The sequence below is a fragment of the Aphis gossypii genome, chromosome 2 (assembly GCF_020184175.1).
Source record: "Aphis gossypii isolate Hap1 chromosome 2, ASM2018417v2, whole genome shotgun sequence".
Taxonomy (NCBI): Eukaryota; Metazoa; Arthropoda; class Insecta; order Hemiptera; family Aphididae; genus Aphis; species Aphis gossypii.
The window spans coordinates 83,889,087-83,906,410 of record NC_065531.1 but is presented as its reverse complement, the minus strand read 5'-3'; the positions used below and the strand labels follow the sequence as shown (position 1 = coordinate 83,906,410).

General features: G+C 27.4%; 2 protein-coding genes across 4 annotated transcripts in view; both read left to right on the top strand.

Annotated features, from left to right (window-relative positions):
- The first annotated feature begins 1,455 nt into the window (after window positions 1-1,455).
- LOC114119774 (ring canal kelch homolog) lies at window positions 1,456-6,181 on the top strand. Of its 2 annotated transcripts, none has more exons than XM_027981464.2 (11): window positions 1,456-1,578; window positions 1,744-1,885; window positions 1,944-2,096; window positions 2,180-2,408; window positions 2,491-2,666; window positions 2,738-2,834; window positions 2,954-3,110; window positions 3,198-3,670; window positions 3,748-3,888; window positions 3,953-4,208; window positions 4,289-6,181. In XM_027981464.2, exons 2-11 carry the CDS (start codon window positions 1,860-1,862, stop codon window positions 4,471-4,473), a joined length of 1,893 nt encoding a protein of 630 aa, XP_027837265.1. In that variant the 5' UTR covers window positions 1,456-1,578; window positions 1,744-1,859; the 3' UTR covers window positions 4,474-6,181. The 2 variants fall into 2 exon arrangements, with proteins under 2 accessions (XP_027837265.1, XP_027837266.1); XM_027981465.2 differs by lacking the exon at window positions 1,456-1,578 and having other exon boundaries at window positions 1,602-1,885; window positions 3,198-3,310; window positions 3,371-3,670.
- LOC114119773 (phosphatidylinositol phosphatase PTPRQ) overlaps window positions 5,794-17,324 on the top strand; it is a 27,646-nt gene continuing 16,115 nt past the window's right edge. For both annotated transcript variants that reach the window (XM_027981463.2, XM_050201162.1), the window contains exons 1-10: window positions 5,794-5,928; window positions 9,732-10,031; window positions 10,650-10,925; window positions 11,807-11,961; window positions 12,177-12,300; window positions 12,765-13,046; window positions 14,259-14,588; window positions 14,961-15,133; window positions 15,714-15,852; window positions 16,022-16,342. In XM_027981463.2, coding sequence (XP_027837264.2) covers window positions 5,820-5,928; window positions 9,732-10,031; window positions 10,650-10,925; window positions 11,807-11,961; window positions 12,177-12,300; window positions 12,765-13,046; window positions 14,259-14,588; window positions 14,961-15,133; window positions 15,714-15,852; window positions 16,022-16,342 — 2,209 coding nt within the window. In that variant the 5' untranslated portion in view covers window positions 5,794-5,819. The remainder of the gene's footprint in view (window positions 5,929-9,731; window positions 10,032-10,649; window positions 10,926-11,806; window positions 11,962-12,176; window positions 12,301-12,764; window positions 13,047-14,258; window positions 14,589-14,960; window positions 15,134-15,713; window positions 15,853-16,021; window positions 16,343-17,324) is intronic.

Genomic DNA, 17,324 nt, shown 5'->3' with positions numbered 1-17,324 from the left:
TAATTTTTTTTTTATTATTATTGATAATTTACAATTTGAATTTATCCAAAAGTTTATTATAGTTCAGGTTATAATTATTATTAATTTCATTTTTTTACGATAATTTGGTACGGTTAGGGATGCACCGAGAAAATTCCGATTTCCCGATAGACATATTCTAACAAGTCGTAATCCAGAACATAATTTTTATACATTATACATTTACACTTGATTTTAATAAAACTTTTAATAATTTCATATTTTATACCAAAAACTAATTTGATTTAACTTAAATGCACCCGCTTACTTTAGCAATCACCCATTTCGTTAAGTTCTAGTCACGGCACTGGATATTTACTGTTATTATATTAACTACATAATAAGTAAAAGTTATTTTTATTAAAAATGTATATTATACTTGCCAGGTGCGGATCCTAGGAGGGGGGGCAAGGGGCCATGCCCCTTGTAGACTCTGGTATACACTGTATGTATATTTACATTGTTTTGTCGATAGCGTTTTGAGCGAAATTTCATTCAAGATGCCTCCCCCCTTTCCGAAAATATGTTCTAGATCTGCGCCTGATTCGTGCTATTATATTTACTGGAATTCATTGCTCTGCTCAGAATCTAAAATCTAAATCAATTGTTTATAAACTATTAGTATAAAACTCTCATACAAAAATTAAAAGGTAGTAAAAAAAACTAAACGCTATAAAATAATTTGGTTTTGTTCAATAACTTCAATATTACTATAGTAGGTACTCTACTAGTAAGACAACTATACATTCAATGTCATAATATAATACATTCATTTTTATAAAATCTTTTATTTTTTTAGGGAGACGCAATAAGATTGGCTAATTCCAAATATGCCGATGATTGATCTAGTATTCTTGGAGAACACTAAGATTAGTGTTTAAAAATTAAATTCAAATTTAGTATCTCAAGCTCCAAAGATCAACGATATTAATGAAACCGTTACAAAAAGCTTAAAAATAATTTTTTTGTATTTTATCTATCAAAGTAGGTATTCAAGTATATTATAAACTATACTAGTTACTGCCTACCAAGTTATAAAAAAATAACTTATTGAAAAAGTAAGTATACATTTTTCTAAGCATCTTAAACAATGAACATAATGAAATAATGTGCACTGTGTATGTATGGTAGACGGTAGTCCAATTATCCAAACGATACATTATAATATAATTTATAATAACAGTTATTAACTAACCAACACCTACACCAATCGCCGATAGGTCGCGGAAATGCAACTACATAGGGTAGATAGGTTATATTATGTTTACACTTTTATTCAAAAATGCTAAACTGAATACTAATTTTACTACCGTTAGTTTTGCGTGTTTTATTAAATTTATTATTAATTAATATTGTATTAAAATATTTAAAAAAATATTATATTATCTTAATTATTATTAATTAGTCAGTAGTCAATCTATCAATACTTTGATTTTGACTCGATAGAAAGTATTTATAGTTTTATTATCTACCATGATCGATCAATATTTTTTTTACATTCTTATCAGTAAATGTTGATAACATAAATTCGAATAAGTAATAACTACTGTCTACTGGCAAGTATGTTAATTTATAATTATTATTTATTTAATAAATATTTGTTTAATGTTTATTGTTAATTCTTATTTAATTTATTTTATTTTACATAGTTGTTACATTAATAAGAATTTAATTCATAAATTATTTATTGATAAATTTAGTATAGATACCATTTCTCTATAATAGGTAATACATTTTTGAGCTCACAATGATGATATGACCTTTAGTACTTTAGCTCATTGCAGTCATGTATTATTGAGCAAAGTATTTTTTAGATTTGAAATCTCATTGTATTTTATAATATGGAAGGTGATAGTGTTTCAACTGGGTAAGTTTTTATGATCGATGTTACTTATTCTTCTTTATTTATGTTATATTATTTTCAGAGGAACTGGTTTATTATTACGATATGCCAGTCAAAATTCATTAGACGAGAGTTCTCAAAAACAAGTACCAAGGTCAGGGAGACGTGAACGAACTCCATATAGAAATAGTTCTCATACAGTTCGTGCATTTGAAGTTTTACAATCTTTACGCAGGTTTGTTGCATTATTGTGAGAGATTTCAACTTTTAGTCTAAATAAATATTAGGTACTAGTAAATTAACACACTTTTATTTTAGAGATGAGATTTTTTGTGATATTAAATTAGAAACAGATGATAGTACAATAGTATTTGGACACAAAGTGGTTTTAGCATCTGCTAGTCCTTATTTCCATGCTATGTTCACAAGTTTTGAAGAGAGTAATAAGGATCATGTAATTATAAGAGAATTGGATTCTACTGCATTAAAACTTCTAGTAGATTTTATTTATACTGCCCAAATAATGGTCAGTGAAGAAAATGTACAGGTAAAAATCATTTTTAATTTTGTATGAATAATCTGAAAGTAATTTAAATGCGCAATTTTTAACTTGTAATTTTTTTTTTAAGGTTTTGTTACCAGCTGCAAATCTCTTGCAATTGCATGATGTACAAGATGCATGTTGTGATTTCTTACAATCACAACTGCACCCTACAAATTGTCTTGGTATCAAGGCGTTTGCTGATTTACATGGCTGTATGGAACTATTGTCAAGTTCTGAATCATATATTCAACAACACTTTTCGTATGAAATATTATTTATTTTTATGATTTTATATGGATGTTATATTTTTATTGTTATATTTTGTTTCTTAGAGAAGTGGTTGAAGGTGACGAGTTCCTATCCTTATCATCCGAACAAGTAGTTAAGTTGATCTCTAGTGATGAACTTACTGTTCCATCTGAAGAAAAAGTAGGTTACTACTTACTAGAAAATTGTTATATTTAAATATTATAATGTATCAGATGAAAAATTAGTAGTTTATTCTATTTAAAATAATTGTTATTATTTAGCTCTTAATATTGTTTTAGGTATTTGAATGTGTTATTTGTTGGGTAAATTATGAATCAAATTGTAGAAAAGATATTTTGCCTAAATTAATGGAACATGTTCGTTTGCCATTAGCATCAAAAGAATATTTACTTAAGAGAGTAGAAGAGGAACCTCTTCTTAAAAATAGCCTTGAATGTATGTTTATTACTTGATTTTTCAATAAAAAAAAAGGCTTTTACCTTTAATTTAAATTATTGCTTAATATTCTTCTATTATTTTTAGGTAAAGACTATATAATTGAAGCGTTAAATTTTCATTTACTTAAGTCTGAACAACCTGGTACTATTCCAAAAACTATTCGTACCAAACCTAGACAACCTGTTGGTTTACCTAAAGTAACTTTTTCTAGTGATTTATTTAGTTTTACAATTAGTATATCAATTTATACTTTACAGGTAATACTAGTGGTTGGCGGACAAGCACCTAAAGCGATTCGTAGTGTAGAATGGTATGACCCAGGAACTAATCGATGGCAGTCTGGACCAGAAATGAGTACACGCCGTTGTAGAGCTGGCCTGGCTGTATTAAAAGATCGCCGTGTATTTGCTGTGGGTGGTTTTAATGGCTCATTAAGAGTTCGTACAGTTGATATGCTTGATTTGTCATCACCATCACCTTGTTGGGTACCAACAGTTGCCATGTTGGCTAGACGAGGAACTTTAGGAGTTGCTGTATTAGATAATTGCATTTATGCCGTAATATATATATAAATATTTGATATTTCTTATTTTATGTTATATTCATGAATTATAAACCATATAATAAATTCTAGGTTGGCGGTTTTGATGGTACTAGTGGTTTAAATAGTGCAGAAGTTTTTGATTGCAGTACTCAAGAATGGCGAATGGTATCTAATATGTCTACTAGGAGAAGTAGTGTTGGTGTTGGAGTACTCAATAATCTTTTATATGCGGTAAACTAATATTTTATTTATTATTTATAAATATGTAATATATTTGTTTTAATTAACTGTGTAGGTAGGAGGTTATGATGGATTATCAAGGCAGTGTTTAAAATCTGTTGAATGTTATCATCCTAGTACTGATACGTGGACACCAGTTGCAGAAATGTCTGTACGTCGCAGTGGTGCTGGTGTAGGAGTTTTAGACGGTGTAATGTATGCTGTTGGTGGTCATGATGGACCTGAAGTTCGTAATAGTGTTGAGGCTTATAGACCGAGTACTGGAGTTTGGACTTCTATTGCTGATATGCATATGTGTCGAAGAAATGCTGGTAAGAATCATAATTCTTCATTATTTTACTAAACATTTTTTTTGGGAAACAAATTGAGTTAATACTATGTTCTAATATAGGAGTAATTGCATTAGACGGGTTATTGTATGTTGTGGGTGGTGATGATGGAGCTTCCAATTTGGCTTCTATAGAAATTTACAATCCTAACACCAATACATGGTCCATGTTAACAGCCTCAATGAATATTGGCCGAAGTTATGCTGGAGTGGTGGTTATTGATAAACCTCCACACTTTAATAATTGAATGGTATACAGGTGTATTGTTAAAATATCTAGTTTAGGTAATGTGAATATTCTATTATAATATTTATATATAATTTAAGTTAATTAAAATAGAATCAAATTAGTAAGCCATATAATTAATTAAATTATAAATATTTATGTGTAAAGGTTTATTAGTATTTTAAAATAAAATTTGATAAAAGATAATTGAAAATGTTTTTACTCAAATCGTTTTTAATAAATATATTTTAATCCTAAAGGTAATGCAAGACTTACGCATAATAATTAAGGGTGTGATTTACATTTCCTTCCTCCTAATCTGATTTGGTATTAGGCTAATTGTTGAAAGCTTGTCTATGACAATTATTTTTCTTATGGTAATGAATTTAAATACAATAATTAATACAATTTTAAGCTGTTCAGTTATTTTTATTTTTTTTAATTAAATACTTAATCATTCTTTTATTTTTCTAAATAATTAGGAATGTGTGAAGTCAGTAAATAAACTTATATTTTTGCAGAAGTAAGTATCCATTGTACTATATTTAGTCCCTAACGATAATAAAAAAATCTTTTGTTGTTGGGAAACCCCTTCCTAAATGGCTAATTGTTTCTGTTTTATAAATAAAATATTTACTACTTACATACCTACATGTTTGGTTAAAAAGTTAAATTTGGTTAGAATAGAATATCCAACTTACTTCATGATGAATAAATAAATTAAGATGTTGACTTACATGAGCATTCATTAATATCCATGAATAGTATGTATATGATTTTTTATAGAATGTAATTTGTTAAATTTATAGTATAGATTGGGATAGAATTGGAGTTAACAATTTCCTGAGTACTGGATCAACATGTCTAAATGTAATAATTTTTGTTTAAGTTTTTGAACTTGGCAGCAGTTTAGCAGATTTCCTGAACGGTTATATGGTGGTGATATAAAATTTTTGTTATGTGAATAGTTAACCATATTATAAAAAACTTTGGATATCGAAAGAAAAAAAATCTCGTCTGAACATGCATATAGCTTATAAGATATTATACGAGTTTTTCAAACTAATTATGAATTGTGTAATATTCGACCTTTTATCTAATACTTTTTTTTTTATCACGTTTGCATATACAATAGGTACATCGAACATTTGTCACCAGCACTCGCCGCGCTAGTCACGGTTGATTTACTTTCGAAGACAAATAATTATTATTTCGTTCATAAAATATTTAATAACAATAAATTACAGTTAGTAATAATTAGTTTATTATATGGTAAATATTATTACATTATTGTGTATCACATTAGTGGTATTTTTATAGTTACACGAGACGACGAATCGTAAACAACTAATAGCCATTGTTTTCGTAATGACAACAACTTTAACCATGAACATAAACTTATTTAACAATTTTTTTATAACATCGTTAACGCTGTTAACAGTTTACGTGACTGTAATTTCTACACTGCGTCAACCAGGTATAATATTAATATATAACGACATACTTAATAATATTTGGTACATTTATACATTTTATTGCAAATTGTCTGTCGCTTTGTTCGAGTGACAATAATGAAACATGTCGGCAGACTATTCTATAAGTTATAGTTATCAATAACTTTATTGTAATAAACTTAATAAATAGTTGTTTGTAAATGTTAGTTTAGTACATTTTGCTGTATCGGAATAAATGTAATTCCAATAAACAAAATAGATATTCAAAATTTCAAAGTACGAATAATAAAATGTTATGTAAATATTCTGAAATCAAGAAATAACAAATTTATTTTATCCCAAAATATTCAATTGAAAATATTTTAAATCTAAAGTAAAAAAATATTATGATGACTACAGTGGAAGTGCTTAGACTCAGATACCAAATAACAGACTCCGAAAGCTCCGCAATGGATTTACAGGTATATGATATAAGGTTCACAAATGGTCGAGTACGCTTTCCCGTTCTTGTTGCTAGTTAGTAGTTACACATTTCATTGTATGTTTAGTTTTTCTAGTTTTTCTAACGTTCTTTGATTATTTAAAAACGTAGCAAGGGTGGTTAAATATGAAAATATTGCATACGTTATTGTTAACCTCTTATGGAAGCTAACTTATTCAAGTTATTTTTTATTTTAATTTTATAATTGTATAATAAACTAAGGTGTATACAATGATTTTTGTAAGTATTCATTTACAAAACTGAATTTAAATTATAATTATTTAAAATAATTTTCTCATAATTATACAATTTGAGTTATATTTAGCTTATGTAGGTGATTCATAAAAATTATATCAACAATACAATTTGTAGAAAAAAAGGAGAAGTACAAATCCTTTTGCTATACGCCTATACAGTAGGTGTTAAGTAGGTATATATCTCATCATTGATATAGGTTATTGTACTTAATGGTCAATGGATATGTTAAATATGGACTAAAAAAAAAAAAAAATCGAAAATTTCATTTTTCTAAAACTAATTCAAAGAGAGTAAAATTATTTTGAAAAATATATTTTATGAAAAGAAAATGATAGTATGAAAATTTGGTAAAAAATTAGTAAGTATATAATTTATGAGCAACATCAAAAAAACAATATCGATTTCTTCAAATATTATTTTTTAAAATATAGGTAATTTTCTATTTTGTCTTCTCAAAAGTACTAAACAAGCTGACTAAATATTCCAACAAAAATTACTATCAAAAGTTTTTTCAGAGAAATTAATAAAAAATGTAAGCATATAATTGTAAAATCAATATATTCTTCTCTTTGCTCAGAATATAATGAGAACATTGAGAACATTTGTTAAAATTTACTATTTTAAAAATAATTGTTTGATAACTATAGTTAATCTACCAAATAGTTAGAATTCACTTAGTATTCACTGAGAATTGTTTTTCATCGTAAGAATGATTAATCATTGAATTCGAAATTACTACATTTATTTAAGATACATATACTATCAATGACCAGATACATCGTACACCACCTACAGTTCCTACAGTAAAGTGGTTATCCACTTGACGGATTTGTATAAATAATTATAATAATTTTAGGTAATATTGATAAACAATTAAATTTTTTAGTAAATTTAGATCTATTATATAAAATATTTTAATATTTTTTTTAAAGGAAATATTACGTTTTATTTGTATTATTTAATTTATAATAATTATGTTTAACTAGGTATCTACGAAAGCCTCATAATTTATAAAAATGTTAATGTATATGTTTTACATTTTTGAAATACGTATTATAGGTAGGTACTAGTCTAGTTATTGATATTTATAAAGGTAGATTGTGTTAAAGAAATCTATATGTATATTTTCTTTAATATGCAACTGATTATCACGTAAGGTAACAGACACTATAACGGATCCAAGGGTGGCTTTAGTTCCTTGCTTGGGGGGGGACGCAATATTTTTTTAGTATATATTTATTTAAACTATAATAAAATTAGTCAGTAAGTGTTTGTATAATATAGCAAAAATTAAGGTATGAATTTATTATTTATAGTAAAAATTAACAGTGTATTTATATAATATAATATCAATTAAATAAAAAATATATATAAAACCTTGATCATTGACCAAACATTTTTGGAATAATAATATACAAATTATACATTTATACATGATTAAATTAATGTAATTATTTGAAAAAAATTAAAAGTAAGATGTCTCGTCTTGGGGGGCCATAAAAGCTATCCTTGAAATTATTTATAGCTTAAATATATTATATCAGTAATAATATCAATGATTTAGTTTCATTGACCTAACTAACCGAGTTATTTAAGATTGTTAGTAGGTATAAATCAGGGGTCTTCAAACTACTGCCGCCCTCGAACAAATTTTAACCAGTCCACGGCCCCCATAGGACAGTAAATATACTAGATCACTAGGAGATATCTAACATTTAAACATTAAAAATTGTATGTGTAAACTTTTGGTTCGTTAAGAGCAATGCTATTTTTTGTAGCCCTTGAATAAAAATATTTGGAGAGTGAAGACCCTCCCCCCTTATGCTGGTGTAAATGATAATATTAATATTGTGAATTTTTGCAGTAAGTTTTAATGTTTTATGAACTAATAAATGTTAAACATACATATTTTAAGTTTTTATTAGGTAATAAATCAATAACAAATGCAAGATCGATGTAGGATTTTATTTTTTAAATCTATATGAAGATTAAGATTTCCCTGCACTCTGTTTAGTGTTTATAATATTATGTATTAATTTTTATGTCTTTTAAGATATTTAGATAGGTACTCTATGTATTGTATTGGCTTCTTCTGGCTTAAGTTTTTTATCGTGTTTCTAATGTATAATTTTATATTTTTATATACATTTAATACCCTCCCTATTTATGATTTGGAATTTTGTAAGCAGACCGTATCGATATGATAACATATACATTTTATACTTTACCTGCTTATTTTTGTCATTATATATAGAAAATCTTGATAATTTTATGGAACGCCAGTTAGGTTAACCTTTATAGGACCTAACCTTACCTTATTCAACACTTTGCCTGTAACATACATGGGGTGATTTAACGTAAGACACTCATTATTTCAGAAAACACTAGAGTTTTTAAATATATATTTTTACATATTTTTAAGTCATAATAAAATATAATTTCTGAAAAAGCTACATTTTTACCATTTTTTTTATCGTTACAGTTTTTTAATATTTTATTCTTTCAATGATAGCATATATTTTTAATTTGTTTATTCCGGAGTAGAATATTAATCCGAGTATTTCTAATTATTAAAATTTTTATCAAATTTTGGACAAGTAGTTTTTATTTTGTTATAACTTCATAAGTAGGTACCTATTTTAAGTTTTGATGAGTAGATTAGGTAGTAGATCATTATTTTGTAGAGTACTCCTGTATTACTCCACTCTGCACACCTACACTAGACAGTTTATTTAACAACCTTAATAATATTACTTTCATGAATTATTACTCATCCGAGTTTCGATTTTTATATATCGAAGCAGCTCTTCAAAAAATATTCTTATTTTGAGTATAAAACTAAACAAGCATGTTGTAATTCAAAATCGTAAAAAAATTAAAAAATGATAGGGATACAATAATAATTTATTCTTCCAAAAATGCTGTTTTGTAATAAATTAAAATTATTTAAAATATATATTTTCAAAATCCTTAATAGTTTTTGACGGTTAGGTTTAACGTAGGTAGTAAGTGTCTGCGTTACACAGATCTGTCTGATATAAAGTGAATACCGAATAGTGATATAATGAATTCATTGTTTTATTTTAGAATTTGAAGATTTTCAAAGACGTATCATTAAATTGACTCTAGAGCCTATTAGTCCAACTGCGTTTTATGTCGAATGGAGACTATTGCCAGACATAGATGGCAGTGTAAATTATTCTCTGACGTATTCCACTCAACTGAATAATGAAATTAAGTTAACTAGTAGCAATAATTGTACACTGACCGGGTTGATAGAATGTGCAGCCTATACAATCACGGTGAGGTGTTTATATTATGGAGCTGGTGGAAATGTGTTTGGTGGTCCCTTTACTTCTACAGTTGCGTTGACTTCACATATTTCTCGTAAGTAAAAAAAAAATTAAATCAGCGTACTTACTACTTACGTCTGTAGTTTTAAGGTTTAGCAGCTTATAAGGTACATCATGTAACTAAATATTTTATTAAAAAAGTTACTTATAAGATTCAAAATTTGTTCAAAAACCCTTATTATAATTTTGTGAAAAAATCGATAGAAAATTTAGACATTTTTTGTAAAAATTTGAAATAAATTAGTACATAAAAAGTTATTTGACATTAATTTTAATATGCAATAAACTACAGTCTACAAGTAAGATTAGTATAATTGATGAAGTGGTCGAAAGTAATAAAAAATAAAAGAAAATACCTAGTGTGTAAGCGAGTACAGTATTAAAATAAAGTTAACATGTATTATACATTTATACCTATGAAATAAATATGAAAAATTAAAATTAAAATTAATTTTATAATACATTTGTTTTTTTCCCATTTTACTTACAATTATTATGTTCAATCTATTATAGGTGAGATTTAATTTGTACTGGTCAAAAGTTGAATTTTTTATAAGCAATATCCATTGTATTTATAATTTTTTTTTATTTTGTTATACAATGTGGATTCAAATAATGGAAAACTACCTATTGTAAATGTTTTATATTTTAGAACTTAAAGTGGTGAGGAACTTAACTGTAGTAACATCGAGTCATTTGATTTTGATTTCGTGGGAAAACCCGATGGAACAGAAATTGTGTACGGCAAATTTTCACATTTCGTTGACTTCAATGCGGGGTACCGGACAAGAAATACAAACAGAATTTGACTATCATATGATAACAGCGTTAGAACCATGCGCTACATATTTCGGTTACGTTTCTGCAGTTGATTTCTCTGGTGTTAAAGGAAATCCTGCAGCGTTCAATGTAACTACGGATCCTGGAAGTATGTATAAATCCTTATCTACCCGAGAATACTTTATCTGGTTTTCGAACAATTTCTGATCACTTGACTAATTGTGTACGAGATAATAAGCCAAAAGTATTCAATGTTATATAATAATGGTAGTTTTAGGATTATGAAATGAGGGTTGAAGATATAACTAAGCTAATATTATGCCTAGAATATACAAATTATATAAATATAAATTAAATACTCCTATATTGTGTGCAATGTGCATAGCTCTAGGCATAGTTTTTTCCTGCCATTGAAAAATATTTTACTGTATAAAACATATATTACAAAGCTTATATACATACCCATAAGTATAGTTACGACCGTATCGTGTAATCTGGTAAGAAGTTTTCTCTAAGAGTGAAATAATAAATCCATTCATTATTTTTATGTAAAAGCTAGTACATTAACAATTATGGTTTAAACCTGAAGCATTTTCTTAATAGTATTACCCATTTATTATCTAAACTAGGTACCTATATTATTATCACTGATGACTTAATCTATTTTTCTTTTTTATTAACCTTTTCATAAATCAATGTGGCCTGATTTACCACCGACTTACACTCACGCATTCAATTATAAAAATTATTCGAATTTCATAAGAGGATATATTCTTTATTTCTAGTTATTATAGTTAATTATGTTCAGTTTATTATATGTTTTTATTTTTAGCGTTTAATATGTATTTCAAAAAATATAATTCTTATAATTAAGTATTTGTGTATTATACAACTGTACTATAGAAATAAAATAAAAATGTAGGTTATTGTTTTTACAAGTAACAAACAGCATATAGGTTTAGGATTTTTAGAAACAAACTTGATTTTCAATTCGTGATTTGTAAGGGTTTAAACATTTTTTTATTTCAGTACCTGGGCCTGTAGTAAAATTAACGGCTTCATCAAATGGCTCAAGAACTATATTCGTTAGATGGGATAAACCGATTAATTCGTCTTTCTGTATTCGTCAATACGAAGTCATTTATTGTTACGATATATTTGTTTGCTCAACTATTTTAACTGAAGTACGTATCATTGATTGTAATTAATAAATTTAAAAACAATTATTATACAAATATAAAATATATTGAGAAGTTTCATTTTTTGTTGTGTCAAATGTTGACTAAGACAATTAATGTAGGCCACTGGCCAGTTTAAAATTAAAATAATAATATTGTTAATATTTAACTGACATTTATTACACATTTTTATTTTATACGCGGCTCTAAATTATCTACAGAACAATTCTTTGACTATTTCACATCTAATGCCTTGTGTAACGTATCAAATAATGGTCACGCCGAAAATGTCGAACATTGAAAATGGTTTGTCAGCCAAAACCGAAGCCACTGTAATCGCTGAAGGTAATATCATTTAAGTATAAATATAAAATATAGCGTAGTGTATATTCACTGATATTCTTCATCCATGGTGCATTGCAGTGGACATGTAAACATGTTCAGTTATTGCCACTCTCCCCAAAATATCTTTTTTTATACCAATTCTCCTCAAACTACCTAGAGCAAAATGTACCAGTTGCCTTCGCGTGTTAAAATATATACGATTACAATATATAACCCGTAAAATAGGGGAGGTAAATATAAAAATAATAAATAAAATATAAAATTATTTATAAAAAGTAGAAAACAATTCATATGCTTCTAATTATATATACCTAATATTGTATTTTGTAATGATAACTATACTAACAAAATAATATAATAATTATTATAGGTGTTATGGGTGTAGTGATAGTGTGACAGGGGGAACTTGCTTGTAAATAACTATAGGTACCTAAAATAAAAACATAAGAATGTGATTTTTTCAGTTTTAGAAAAGCCAATGAATGGACGAATACTGTTTTTATCTAGTTATAACGTCACTCTGCAATGGGATCATCATATCGAATCCGATTGCACTTTAATACATCAAATCGTAAATTGTACGAGTTTAAATTTTTCATTCGAGGTGCCGACTAATACATCTGCTCAAGCAATTACCATAGATAACTTGAAACCTTTCACGAAATACATTTGTTATTCAGCATTTTATAATAAGCAAGGTTATTCAGAAAAAAGTGATGAAATCATATTTTGGACAAAATTACAGGGTAATGTATTATTATTATTATATCGACAATATTATAGAATGGTTTAAAGATTATGATTAAATATACATATATTGTTATCATTGAATAAGAATATAAGATAAGATATAATAAATAATGTAAGTGTAATATTATTGTTGTTAAAATAATATGCTTACAAAATATTTTTACTGTAAAAAGTTATGTTATATTTTAATTTTAAAATGACAAGGTTTTATGAAATTTAATAAATATGCTTAATTAAAAAAAATATTGACAACTTTTTACAAATAATATTTTGTATTTATAATTTACTAATCAATTAATTGCTAATACAATCTATTTTACATTCTTCTTCTTTTTCTTAGGGTTTATTGGCCATTAAAACAATTCCGTTACACATCCAATCTTTCACATTCCTCTATCAGCTGCTTGTTTTTTTCAGTTTAATCCTTCATTCAGTTATTACTTATTATGTGTTTTTGTTTACTTATATCATCGTATCTAAAACGGGGTATCCCAATTAATTATTTTTCTATAATCGCATGCATTAAAGTTGGTCCTGGGATTCTCTACGTGTTTCTAGCCCACTGTTATCTTTGGCTGATCATGTATTTGTGTTCTACACTTTTTGTTTTTTGAATATAGCAGGGATGGGCGGATGGCCACCACCTTTTAATTTTGGAAGCCGCAGATTTATAAAGTTAATTTGAGGTGAGCCACATTGTAAAGCAATGTTTATAAAATGAAGAAACATTTTTCATTTTCAATCAAATGAAGGGATATTTATTTATATTTAATTTTAGTCTAAGTTTGGTTCAAGAGCCGCATGTGGCTCGCGAGTCTCATTATGGCCACTCCTGGAATATAGTCTCTTCAACTTGTTATTTTTTGTTGTTTTCCACTCTTCGTTCTTGACTAATCCAATTTTTGTTTTAAAACCACCAACTTTCTCTTCTGTCCTCTTTAGGGTTTCACATTATTATACATTTAAATACTTTAATAACTTTTGAAATAATGTATAAAACAACGTACGTACCTACATTTATACCTATTATAACAATAATATTATCACTGAGTATGTATTGGATATATGAAACGATATCCGTTTGAAGTATATTCATCGATTGTGATGCGATGACGTACAGTTGCGGTGAAATAATATTATAGCATAGTGTATACTGTAATAATATAGTATTAACAATAATATTGTTGTCTATAACATTATGTTGACAGTGCCAGATCCACCAATGAATTTATCAATCACTAAGTTGTCCGCCAACAGCGTGGTTCTTGCATGGGCATCGCCTACTACGATATCTCCCGCTGCGATAGACAATTACCGTTGGACAGTTACGTTCAAAAATTTTCTATACGAACTACCAAAACATTGTCCACCCAGAACCTTGGAACCTGTGGTTACATATTTCGTTAAAAATGATCAGACATATCAGAACCAAATTGGAAATTTAACGCCCGCTAGCTGCTATTTCATAGAATTGAGTGCTGCATCAGAGTCTGGTTTTGGAAACTCAACAAATATTACGATATACACGTTATCTTCGAGTAATATACAAACTATAATAATATTAAATTTATTCTCATTAAATAATTAATTAATTGCACGTTATTATGGTATTTATTTTACAAATGAATAATGATAAATACCTAGTAAATGTAAAGTTAGCTGGTGTGTAGATTATTACTAAATATGTTACGCTATTATAATATAATATTATAATCATAGATTGCATAATAGGTACCTTTAAAATGTAAAACTTATAAGTACATTTAAGTTTTTTTTATATATTTATAATATTTCGATTTTCTATCCTAAATTAAAATTATGCATAAATGTATTAGTAGATATTATAGTTTAATACTTTAAAATAATTCCATAGAAATCATTATTTAACCATGTTCGATATGTTTTTGTAGCTAGTTCACCGGTCAAAAACTTACAAGTCGAATCGATAGAATCCAATTTGGTCGTACTGAGTTGGAAGTATCCGTGCATACCAAACGGAAAAATTGCATTTTTTCACAGTACGTTGGTAGGAGAAAGACTTGGATTTCACAATCACATTTTCAGTATTAAATGTGACATTTCAGTAAGAATGATTATTTTTAATTGCCAATTGGTTTATTTTTTATTTATATATATATTGATTGTATCACAATCAAAGATTATAATATTACATTCATCTTAATTTAGAGGTTTGTTCCCCCAGCACTACTAAGTATGAAATTGAATTAAAAAATTATTTAATATTAGGTACTTTATTTTGTACATATTATAGTACATTTGCATAATCCATGTTGAGGTTACTGCAGCACCGATATGAAAAAATTGTGTTTTCATGTAAACATAAGGGTGTAAAAATTGTGTATAATACTTAATAATTTTAAAATTCGAATTCATAGTTGGCAGTTCTAAGGTAACGGATCTCTTGTATAGAGATATGAATGCATGCTTTTGTTTGTTACTTATTAATAGTGAAAATTAAGAAATAAGTTTGATCAAAATGTATATAAAGTTAATAGTTATTAAATTTAGTACCTAGTAATTATCATTGTATACCTAAACTATAGAAGTCTATTATGCATGTTATAAGTCAATAGGCCATAATATTTTCTTTGAATAAAAACTACGTGTTAACATGTTTTTGAGTATAAAATATATTTTACTAGGACAACGAAACGGAATTTGAATATAGTTTAACCCAATTATTGCCTGATTATACATACGTATGTACGGTGGCAGCAATAACTTATACTGTAGAGAATCCGGGTCAAGACAAACGCATTAGATTTATCACACCATCGACAAGTATATATCACATATAGTATATTTTATAATATATTAAAATAATAAATTTTTGTCAGAATTTTTATTAGTTTATTGTTTTTAAATGAATATGTATTGTACTATTGTCGTCCTTTTATAAATAATACAGTGAAAAGCGATTTTTTACATAATTTTATTATTATGTTTATAGGCCCGGAATTACCTAGCAAATATGATACATATCGTCATTTACGAGTGACTGTGTCCGATAGCCATCTCACGCAGGTCCGTTTGTCCATACCCAGCGACTTGTTCTCGAGCGCCTCCGGAAACATCCAATACTATTCGATAATTGTTTACCAGGACGGCGGGTTTCCGGATAAGCCAGAACACGGCATTAGAACGAATAATCCTCGGCAGCAGATGGATGATGATGTTTGGCCGCCTCCTATGCGAACATGGGCTGAAGCTGCACCGTACCCTTTCATACTGGCGTACCAGACGACACCTGATCGGTGGATGCCTTTCAAAGGTCGTGTATTCGAACTTACATTATTTTATGTAAAATATGTTTCAAGTGCCGAATCGTAACCGGAAATCGTACATTGCGGTGTACAATAAGATATACAGTGGATTCCGCTTAATGTGGGCATATTGGGACCAGTCCTAGTGCCCATAAAAATCGAAATTAGTTCAAAAATACAGCAATTTATAATATCAAAAAAAGTTGTAATTTTGCACATGTGAATCATACAATTGAAAAAAATATTTGATTACTACATAAATAAAACTATATAAAATTACTATTTTGAGGTGAAAGGAGTATAAAACATTAAGGTTTAAATGGTTATGCTTTTTATTAATTTCGATAAACACTATCTCATAGATCCGACAAAACCCGGTTATATTATAGTCGTTTTTAAATACATATTATACATAATTAATATAATATGCACTGTACATTCTAACGCTACGATAAAATAAAAATTTCCCTCATAAAGTGAATAGAATTTCCATATTATACGGTTTTTTTAACATTAGTTAAATACATTTGTATTGGGACCAGATCATTTTGCCCATATTACGCTGATGTCCATATTAACCGGTGCCCACATTTGGCGGAATCCACTGTTATTGTAAACGTATATAATACGATTTCAACATAATTTATTAATATTATTAATATATGTCTTATTATGAAATAATACATATGAAATAATTATATATTAAAACGGTTATTTATTTGTAAATGGTAATTACAAAAGTTATAGCGATGTTTAGTTTCTAAAAACTATAAACTGTAATGAATTTAAAACAATTTTTATTTAAACAATTTCGATATTATTTCAAATCCACAATAATAATAACTGATAGATAACATTATTATAATATTAATTTTGATACTATAATTATCATTTTCTTCAAGGTTTTGTGCAAAGTATATACTTTGAACGTTGAACCTACGCCCTCAGAACTGAGTGTTTTGAGGAATTGAGTATTCATATTCTATCCTA